The 10934-nt window shown below is 52.3% G+C and overlaps 1 protein-coding gene across 4 annotated transcripts; it reads left to right on the top strand.

Annotated features, from left to right (window-relative positions):
* On the top strand, positions 1–10877 carry FUT6 (fucosyltransferase 6). 4 transcript variants are annotated; one of them, XM_054465532.2, is made up of 3 exons: positions 1–1010; positions 8720–9774; positions 9891–10877. In XM_054465532.2, the coding sequence occupies exons 2-3, from the start codon at positions 8732–8734 to the stop codon at positions 10204–10206; spliced, it is 1359 nt and encodes a 452-aa protein (XP_054321507.2). In that variant the 5' UTR covers positions 1–1010; positions 8720–8731; the 3' UTR covers positions 10207–10877. The 4 variants fall into 4 exon arrangements, with proteins under 4 accessions (XP_054321507.2, XP_054321508.2, XP_054321511.2 ...); XM_054465533.2 differs by lacking the exon at positions 1–1010 and adding an exon at positions 5794–5859; XM_054465536.2 differs by lacking the exon at positions 1–1010 and adding an exon at positions 8432–8666 and having other exon boundaries at positions 8976–9774; positions 9891–10206.
* Positions 10878–10934: the final 57 nt, after the last annotated feature.

Below are 10934 nucleotides of genomic sequence, written 5' to 3'. Positions count from 1 at the left end.
ATTCCAGGAAGTTTGCATAGCTCCCTGGACTTCTGCTCTGCACTGTCCTGCAGGAGTGGGCGGGAAAAGGAAGTGGCTTTGAGGCATACAGAGGGGCTTGGTGAGGCCACCAGAGGAAGCTTCTGCCACCAATGTGGGACCTGTGCCCAGCCTGCCAGAAAAGAGCATCTGAAAACATGTATCAACATGGTAACCCCTCTGCTTGAAGCCTCACATGGCTCCTTATTGCACTGGTGCTGAACACCCTATGGCTGACCGTGGCCCAGCCTCTGCAACATTTCTGCTCCTCTCCAGTGGTGAAGACCCAGCCTGCTGAGACTCCTCCTGTAGTTCCTCAACATGCCTGCATTTCTGCTGCCTCAGGGCCTTTGCGAAGGTTGCTCCTTGTAACCGGAATGCTCTTCCCTCCCTTTTTTATTCAAAAGACTGCAATTTTAATTGAAGAAATTTCCCTTCCAAGGTTCATGAGTTGCCTGACTTGCCCACCTACTTCCTGCAGGATCCCTTGGCCTGGCACTTAGTGCTCAGGAAATATTTGTTGATGGACCAACTGAGTGAGAAGGTGGGATCTGGTGGGAAGGAAAGCGGAAAGGTAGAAATTCTGCTCACTTCCTCATTCCCACCTCCCAAGGAACCCCTGGTGTCCCTGTGGAACCCGCTTTGGGAACCAGTGGTTCAGGTCAGCCTTTTCACTTTGTACTCAAAGCCACATCTCATTGAAGCCACAGGTGGGGCAAGGTCATGCATGACCTGGGTCTCCAAATCCCTTCACCCTATTCGGTTCTGCAACGGGGATTACGGGAGCCCCACCATTTGTTTTCAAAGGATGTCCGGGCTCCAGGACAGGATGCCCTGGGTCACCTGATGACAGGTGTGGTGGTTGGAAAGGGCCTGGTTTCAGCTCCGGGTACACTTCCTCCTTCCTTATGCTCCCTGGTGTGGCCTCTTCCACGTCCTCAGAATCCAGCTGTTACTCCATCCGTGGCCTTTCGGCTTTAGGCTCCCCCCAGGTAAGGCCTCTTGTCCCACTTTCACCCCCAGCCCGGATTGCATGGGCCCAGGGAGAGACCTCCTGGCGCCGAGCCTCCTCCCCTCAGCCTCAATCCTGTCTTCTGTAATTCAGAGTGCAGGTGGGCTGGTACAAGATCCCTGGGGGAGGGTCTGCAGGCTGTGCAGTGGCCTGGCATTTGGCCAGCAGCCCCTAGTCGCAGGCAGGGGTCTTTCTGGATGCACCGAGGGGGGCTGAGGATATGGGAGGTCTGGCTGATTTGCCAAACCAGGAGGAAGTGGGTGTCTGTCTGTCTCTCTTGCAGAGCTCTGCGGTAGAATCCCATGCCCCCCGACCCCATCAGCAGCCTACACCCCTTCATTCTTCCTGGCCCCAGATTTTCTCTGCCTCTGCCACTCCCGGTGGGAAAAGAGGACTTAGGATGCAATTTGCTTTCTGGCTTTGTTTTTTTACATCCTGATCTTTGTGGCATGGATCGATCATTTTCCAGGGAAAGTACCTTGGGTGAGATCTCTCTCCTGGACTCCCGTTCCCCATTTTCCCCAATCTCCCCTCCTGAAGGTCACCGGCAAAGACTTCACTGTCTCCTAGGAAGAGGTCGCCATAAACCCAGGGCCCACATGATAAAATATTAATATTAAATGTATCTCTAAACATTAACCTTTCACTGGCAGCCCAAGAGCCCGACAGCACAAAGGAATAGTTGGTTAAAATTCAACCTCCCTCCCAGTCCGGGCTCTGACTGTCCCTCGAGGGCTGTCTCTTGAGTCTTTTTCCAGAATTTTGGTATGTGCTTGTGACCTCAATCCCTTCTCATCACACCTAGGTCACCATGCCTGGAGCTCCGCTATGCACCATAAGGTTTAGACCAACTCAGTTTTTTTATTTTATTTTATTTTATTATTTTATTTTATTTTATTTTATTTTTATATTTTTTTGAGACAGAGTCTTGCTCTGTCGCCCAGGGTGTAGTGCAGTGGCGCGATCTCGGCTCACCGCAAGCTCCGCCTCCCGGGTTCACACCGTTTTCCTGCCTCAGCCTCCTGAGTAGCTGGGACTACAGGTGCCCGCCACCGCACCCGGCTAATTTTTTGTATTTTTAGTAGAGATGGGGTTTCACCATATTAGCCAGGATGGTCTCGATCTCCTGACCTCGTGATCCACCCGCCTCAGCCTCCCAAAGTGCTGGGATTACAAGCGTGAGCCACCACGCCCGGCCCTATTTATTTATTTTTGAGACGGAGTTTCGCTCTTATTACCCAGGCCGGAGTACAGCCTCCCAAGTAGCTGAAATTACAGATGCCCACAACCATACCCAGCTAAGTTTTGTATTTTTGGTAGAGAAATGGGGTTTCACCATGTTGGCCAGGCTGGTCTCTAACTCCTGACCTCAGGTGATCTGCCCGCCTTGGCCTCCCAAAGTGCTATTACAGGCATGAGCCACCATGCCCAGTCCCAACTCAGTTTAGAGTTGGCAAGGTTTAGATCAATGGCGAAAGTTACCAATATGTTGTAGTTTTGTTTTGTTTTATTGTTATTATTATTATTATTTTTTTTTTTGAGATGGAGTGTGGCTCGGTTGCCCAGGTTGGAGTGCAGTGACGCGATCTCGGCTCACCACAACCTCCACCTCCCAGGTTCAAGCAATTCTCCTGTCTCAGCCTCCCGAGTAGCTGGGATTACTGGCGCATGCCACCACGCCCAGCTAATTTTGTATTTTCAGTAGAGACGGGGTTTTACCATGTTGGCCAGGCTGGTCTCAAACTCCTGATCTCAAGTGATCCACCTGCCTCAGCCTCCCAAAGTGCTGGGATTACAGGCATGAGCCACCATGCCCAGCCCCAGTGCATTTGAAATTGTGATAACTGCCAGTTTCAATTCGTTGGAAATTCTAGACCAGCACAATTGAAATATAACTGTCCAATTGAAATATAACAGATGTTAAACTGTCCAATTGAAATATAACAGAAGTCGCATAGATAATATTGTTCTAGTAGCTATATTTAAAACATGAGAAAGACACAGGTGAATTGTAATAATATTCTTTATTTAACCCATTAGGTCCAAATAACTGTAGTATGATTTGAAAATGTAAACAATATTTAAAAGTTTTGTATTTTATTTTATTTTATTTATTTTTGAGAGGGAGTTTCACTCTTTTCACCCAGGCTGGAGTGCAGTGGTGCGATCTCGGCTTATTGCAACCTCCGCCTTCTGGGTTCAAGTGATTCTCCTGCCTCAGCCTCCCGAGTAGCTGGCATTACAGATGCCCGCCACCATGCCAGGCTAATTTTTTTGTATTTTTAGTAGAGACGGGGCTTCACCATGTTGGGCAGGCTGGTCTCGAACTCCTGACATCAGGTAATCTGCCCGCCTTGGCCTCCCAAAGTGCTGGGATTATAGGCGTGAGCCACTGCGCCTGGCCTGTTTTGTTTTGTTTTCTTGTTTTTGAACTCTGCTGTCCAGGCTGGAGTGCAGTGGCACAATCATGGCCCATTGCAGCCTCAACCTCCTGGGCTCAAGCAATCCTCCAGCCTCTGCCTCCTGAGTAGCTGTGACTATAGTTGTGCGCCACCACACCCGGCTAATTTTTGTATTTTTTGTATAGACAAGGTTTCCCTAGGTTGCCCAGGCTGGTCTCAAAGTCTTGGGCTCAAGGGATCCTCCCACCTCAGCCTCCCGAGTAGCTGGGATTACAGGCATGTGCCACCGCGCCTGGCTAATTTTGTATTTTTAGTACAGATGGGGTTTCACCATATTGGTCAGGATAGTCTCTAACTCCTGACCTCAGGTGATTCGCCCGCCTCCGCCTCTCAAAGTGCTAGGATTACAGGCATGAGCCACCGTGCCTGGCCTTTAAAAAGTTTTATTGAGATATCTGACATTCTGTTTTTCATCCTAAATCTTGGCAATCTAGTGTGTATTTTACCCTCAGAAGACAATTCAGATATTCAATGTCTGTCATAACTACTCAATCTATATTTAGGTTCCATAAAATGAGACTGGGTGTGGTGACTCATGCCTGTAACCCCAGCACTTTGGGAGGCTGAGGTGGGCGGGTCAATTGAGGTCAGGAGTTCGAGACCAGCCTGGCCAACATGGTGAAACTCCGTCTCTACTAAAAAGACAGAAATTACCTGGGTGTGGTGGGGGGCGCCTGTAATCCCAGCTACTTGGGAGGCTGAGGCAGGAAAATCACTTTAACCCGGGAGCTAGAGGTTGCAGTGAGCCAAGATCACGCCACTGTGCTCCAGCCTGGGTGACAGAGCAAGATTCCATCTCAGAACAAACAAACAAACATAAAAAGTACAGGTGAAGAAGTAGATTTGCCCGTCCAAGATGTTCTGAAGGTACTCAAAAGTTTCCCAATTACTGACTGTAATATCAGTCATTGCTTTTTTCTTTTTATTTGAGTATCTGTTTCTTGTGTGCTTTTTTTTGTGGTTTTTGTTGTTTTCTGTGTTTTTTTTTTGTTATTTATTTGTTTATTTATTTTGAGACACGGTCTCGTTCTATTGTCTAAGCAGAAGTGCAATGGTGCAACCATGGCTCACAGCAGCCTCGAACTTCTGGGCTCCAGAAATCCTCCTGCCTCAGCATCCTGAGTAGCTGAGACTACAGGCCACCATGTCTGGCAAAATAATAATAATAAATAATAAAATTCTTTTTTTTTTTTTTGAGACGAAGTCTCACTCTTGTCCCCCAGGCTGGAGTGCAATGGCGCGATCTTGGCTCACTGCAACCTCCACCTCCCGGGTTCGAGCGATTCTGCTGCCTCAGCCTCCAAAGTAGCTGGGATTACAGGCGCCTGCCACCATACCTGGCTAATTTTTGTATTTTTAGTAGAGATGGGGTTTTACCATATTGGCCAGGCTGGTCTCGAACTCCTGACCTCAGGTGATCTACCCGCCTTGGCCTCCCAAAGTGCTGGGATTACAGGCGTGAGCCACTGCACCCGACCATAAAATTCTTTATAGAGATGAGGTCTTGAGGTCTTGAGGTCTTGCTATGCTGCTCAGGCTGGTCTCAAACTCTTGGAATCAAGCGATCCTCCCACCTCAGCCGCCCAAAGCATTGGGATTACAAGTGTAAGCCATTACTCCTGGCCAGTATCTATTTTTAAGTTTAAATTAGCATTGGTCCGGGCGCGGTGGCGCACGCCTGTAATCCCAGCACTTTGAGAGGCCGAGGCAGGCAGATCACCTGAGGGTCAGGAGTTCGAGACCAGCCTGGACAACATGGTGAAACCCCATCTCTACTAAAAATACAAAAATTAGCCGGGTGTGATGGCACGTGCCTGTAATCCCAGCTACTCGGGAGGCTGAGGCAAGAGAATCGCTTGAACCCCGGAGGCGGAGATTGCAGTGAGCTGAGATCGCGCCATTGCACTCCAGCCTGGGCAACAAAAGCGAAACTCCATCGCAAAAAAAAAAAAAGAAAAGAAAAGAAAATTAACATTAACCAGGCTGGGCGCAGTGGCTCATGCATGTAATCTCAGCACTTTGGGAGGCTGAGGCGAGGCAGGTGGATCACCTGAGGTCAGGAGTTCAAGACCAGCCTGGCCAACATAGTGAAACTCCTTCTCTACTAAAAATACAAAAACTAGCTAGGCACGATGGTGTACACTTGTAGTCCCAGCTACTCGAGAGGCTGAGGCACGACAATCACTTGATCTCAGGATGTGAGATTACCTGGCTAATTTTTGTATTTTTAATAGAGACATGTTGGCCAGGCTGGTCTTGAACTCCTGACCTCAGGTGATCCACCCACCTCAGCTTCCCAAAGTACTGGGATTACAGGCGTGAGCCACCAAGCCCGGCCCACCATCACAGAAAGTTCTGTGGGACAAGGTTAGTCTGGAGATGTCAGCTCCATCTGCAAAGTCCTAGAGGAGTTTGGGGTGACATTAAGGTGGGGAGACTTTGGGGTCTGGATCAAAATGGCTCTAGTTGTGTGTACTCAACAGGACACATAGGTGTCTCTCTGAGCCTTAGTTTCCTCGTCTGTAGAATGGACAGCTGTAGGGCTGCAAGGAACAGAGAGGGGCAGGGCTGGGGTCTTGGATTTCTGTTCCCGAGGCCAGGATCTGGGGTCTGGAGGACTCTGTGACACCCTATGGGGACGGGAAGGACCTAGGAATGGAGTGAGATTGGCCAGACCTTCACACCTTCAAAGCTGAAGCTCAGTGGCCGGGCTCTGTTGAGGTTCACGGACACAGTCCCCTTGTGTCTCTGGCTTTGCAGTGTCACGGGCATCCAGACAGGATCCAGTGCATCCTCTTTCAGAAGAAAGGCCTGTCTCCAGATCCCCAAGTCCCTCTAGCGTCTCCCAGAAGGTGTCAGACGCTGCAGTGTCCAGGGAGCGGCAGCAGGTCCTTATCATTGTCCAAGGGTCCCTCCCAGCCTCCAAGTCTCACCCCATCCATGAAAAAAGGTGACCCCGGTTTCCCGCCACCTCCTCCACAGCACCGTCTCTTTGAAGGTTTCCTCCTGTTTTTGTTTTTGTTGTTGTTGTTGTTTTTGAGACAGTGTCTCGCTCTGCTGCCCAGGCTGCTGGAGTGCAGTGGTGCGATCCAGGCGGCTCACAACTTCCACCTCCCGGGTTCAAGCGATTCTCATGGCTCAGCTTCCCAAGTAGCTGAGAATACAGGCGCGCCCACCACCATGCCCAGCTAATTTTTGTATTTTTAATAGAGATGGGGTTTCACCATGTTGGTCAGGCTGGTCTCAAATTCGTGACCTCAAGCGATCCACCCGCCTCGACCTCCCAGAGTGCTGGGATTACAGGCGTGAGCCACCGCACCCGGCCTGAAGGTTTCTCTTTCTCTGGCTTCCCAGACCCAGTGCCCACACTCCGGGGGATTTGGGCCCTCCCCTGTCTCCCTCCAGCCCCCTGGGGCCAGTCCGTTGCTAGGTATCTCCAGGACGGGCCAGGCTCAGCAAGTTCCACCAAAGCCTGCTTCTCTCCTGGGGGTTCCCCATGTCTCGGGGTGGCCCCACTGCCCTCCTGGTCAGCACGTGAGTCCCCACGCCTGCCTGTTCTCCCTTGTATCTGTCCCCACCTCTCCCCCAGCCTCAGCCTACCAGAGGAGTAGCCTTTGGGTGCTTGTTGAAAGAAACCCCGAGTGAATATTTCTATTCTCTCTCTTTTTTTTTTTCTTTTTGAGACAGGGTCTCGCTCTGCCACCCAGGTTGGAGTGCAGTGGTGTGATCTTGGCTCAACGCAACCTCTGCTTCCCAGGTTCAAGTGATGCTCATGTCTCTGCCTCCCGAGTAGCTGGGACTACAGGCATGTGCCACCATGTCCAGCTAATTGTTGTATTTTTAGCAGACGTGGTTTCTCCATGTTGGTCAGGCTGGTCTCGAACTCTTGACCTCAAGTTATCCGCCCTCCTCTGCCTTCCAAAGTGCTGGGAATGCAGGCGTGAGCCAACGCACCTGGCCCTGAGTGCTTGTTGAATGAAACCCCAAGTGAATATTTCTTTTTTTTTTTTTTTTGGAGACGGAGTCTCATTCTGTCTCCCGGGCTGGAGTGCAGTGGTGCGGTCTTGGCTCCCTGCAACCTCCTCTTCCCGGGTTCAAGTGATTCTCCTGCCTCAGGCTCCTAAGTAGCTTGGACTACAGGTGCCCACCACCACGCCCAGCTAATTTTTGTATTTTTAGTAAAGACGGGTTTCACCATGTTGGCCAGGCTGGCCTCGAACTCCTGACCTCAAGTGATCCACCTTCAGCCTCCCAAAGTGCTGGATTATAGGCATGAGCCACTGTGCCTGACCCAAGTTAATATTTCTTTTTTTTTCCAAGATGGAATTCCATTGCCCAGGCTGGAGTGCAGTGGTGCGATCTTGGCTCACTGCAACCTCCACCTCCCAGGTTCAAGCAATTCTCCTGCCTCAGCCTCCCAAGTAGCTGGGATTACAGGCACACGCCACCACGCCCGGCCAATTTTTGCATTTTTAGTAGAGATGGGGTTTCACCATGTTGGCCAGGCTGGTCTCGATCTCTTGACCTCGTGATCTGCTCGCCTCGGCTTCCCAAAGTGCTGGGATTACAGGCATGAACCACCGCGCCTGGCTGCCATTACTTTCAATAGTAAAAACAGCAATTACTTTTGCACCAATCTAATATGAACTCGACACTGGCAGCCCTGAGTACTTTCTTTGCTTTCTCTGCAAACTGCTCAGGGGTCTCTCCCCACTAGGCCTTGGCAATGGTGGTTTCCTCTGCCAGGAGCACCCTTTCCCACAGGTCTACTCTATCTGGTGAGCTCTTATATTACCTCCAAAACCCAATCCCATTGTGCCCTTCCCCAGCAGAGTCATGGGTTCAAGCCTCAACTCAAGGGCACTGGGGGGCATTTATGACCGGCTGTGTCTTCTCTCCAGATTGGGGAAGAATCTGAGGACACACCAGAAAAGGACAGGATCAAGGTGGGACCTGAGGGCCCTTGGGGCCTCTCCCAACTTCCCCAGGGACCCTTGCCCATGTAGAAAGGGCCTGTTGTCTAATGGGTGGGAGGAAGTGGACTCTGGGCCAAGCTCCCTTTGTTCAAACACCAGCTGTGCTGACTTTTGCTGTGAGTCACTTGGTCTCAGTTTTCTCATCTGTGAAACAGGAATAATAACAGCTCTTCTCAGGACTCATGGCCCGGAGCTTTGGTAAGCAGGAGATTGTCATCAATGACCCTCACTCCTCTCTCCCCACTTCCCAGATACTCTGACCCATGGATCCCCTGGGCCCAGCCAAGCCACAGTGGCCGTGGCGCCGCTGTCTGGCCGCGCTGCTGTTTCAGCTGCTGGTGGCTGTGTGTTTCTTCTCCTATCTGCGTGTGTCTCGAGACGATCCCACTGTGTACCCTAATGGGTCCCCCTTCCCAGACAGCACAGGGACCCCCGCCCACTCCATCCCCCTGATCCTGCTGTGGACGTGGCCTTTTAACAAACCCATAGCTCTGCCCCGCTGCTCAGAGATGGTGCCTGGCACGGCCGACTGCAACATCACTGCCGACCGCAAGGTGTATCCACAGGCAGACGCCGTCATTGTGCACCACCGAGAGGTCATGTACAACCCCAGTGCCCAGCTCCCACGCTCCCCGAGGCGACAGGGGCAGCGCTGGATCTGGTTCAACTTGGAGTCCCCAAGCCATTGCTGGCACCTGAAAGCCATGGACGGATACTTCAATCTCACCATGTCCTACCGCAGCGACTCCGACATCTTCACGCCCTACGGCTGGTTGGAGCCGTGGTCCGGCCAGCCTGCCCACCCACCGCTCAACCTCTCGGCCAAGACTGAACTGGTGGCCTGGGCAGTATCCAATTGGAGGCCAAACTCCGCCAGGGTGCGCTACTACCAGAGCCTGCAGGCCCATCTCAAGGTGGACGTGTACGGACGCTCCCACAAGCCCCTGCCCCAGGGGACCATGATGGAGACGTTGTCCCGGTACAAGTTCTATCTGGCCTTCGAGAACTCCGTGCACCCCGACTACATCACCGAGAAGCTGTGGAGGAACGCCCTGGAGGCCTGGGCCGTGCCCGTGGTGCTGGGCCCCAGCAGAAGCAACTATGAGAGGTTCCTGCCGCCCGACGCCTTCATCCACGTGGACGACTTCCAGAGCCCCAAGGACCTGGCCCGGTACCTGCAGGAGCTGGACAAGGACCACGCCCGCTACCTGAGCTACTTTCGCTGGCGGGAGACGCTGCAGCCTCGCTCCTTCAGCTGGGCACTAGATTTCTGCAAGGCCTGCTGGAAACTGCAGGAGGAATCCAGGTACCAGACACGCAGCATAGCGGCTTGGTTCACCTGAGAGGCTGGTGTGGGGCTTGGGCTGCCAGGAACCTCATTTTCCTGGGGCCTCAACTGACTGGGGGCCTCATCTACCTAAGGACTCGCTTGCCTGAAGCTTCACCTGCCTGGGGACTCACCTGCCTGGGACGGTCACCTGTTGCAGCTTCACCTGCCTGGGGATTCACCTACCTGGGTCCTCACTTTCCTGGGGCCTCACCTGCTGGAGTCTTTGGTCAGGTATGTCCCTTACCTGGGATTTCACATGCTGGCTTCCAGGAGCGTCCCCTTCGGAAGCCTGGCCTGCTGGGGACCTCATCTCCTGGGGACTTTGCCTACTGGGGACCTCGGCTGTTGGGGACTTTACCTGCTGGGACCTGCTCCCAGAGACTTTCCACACTGAATCTCACCTGCTAGGAGCCTCACCTTCTGGGCTCCTCACCCTGGAGGGCACTGGGCCCTGGGAACTGGCGCCCTTGGGGTCCCACCCACGAGTGATGGTTCTGGCTGATTTGTTTGTGATGTTGTTAGCCGCCTGTGAGGGGTGCAGAAAGATAATCACGGCACTGTTTCCAGATGTAATACTGCAAAGAAAACCGATGATGAGGCCGGGCGCGGTGGCTCACGCCTGTAACCCCAGCACTTTGGGCGGCTGAGGCAGGCAGATCACAAGGTCAGGAGATCGAGACCATCCTGGCCAACATGGTGAAACTCGTCTCTACTAAAAATACAAAAATTAGCTGGGCGTGGTGGTGCGTGCCTGTAATCCCAGCTACTTGGGAAGCTGAGGCAGGAGAATTGCTTGAACCAGAGAGTCGGAAGTTGCAGTGAGCCGAGATCACGCCACTGCACTCCAGCCTGGCGACAGAGCGAGACTCTGTCCCAAAAAAAAAAAAAAATTAGCCGGGCGTGGTGGCCGGTGCCTGTAATCCCAGCTACCCAGGTGGCTGAGACACAAGAATCGCTTGAACCCAGGAGGCAGAGTTTGTAGGGAGCCATGATCGCACCACTGCACTCCAGCCTGGGTGACACAGTGAGACTGTCTCAGAAAAAAAAAAAACGAGGAGTGTCCCTTTCTGAGTGTGCAATTCTGAGTGTGGAAGGTGACTGTGTAGGATCACGGGTCCTGCCTGCTGAACCCTTGT

This window comes from Pongo pygmaeus, chromosome 20 (assembly GCF_028885625.2).
Source record: "Pongo pygmaeus isolate AG05252 chromosome 20, NHGRI_mPonPyg2-v2.0_pri, whole genome shotgun sequence".
NCBI lineage: Eukaryota > Metazoa > Chordata > Mammalia > Primates > Hominidae > Pongo > Pongo pygmaeus.
Note: the sequence above shows the minus strand (reverse complement) of the source record. Positions and strands in the feature narration are given on the sequence as shown.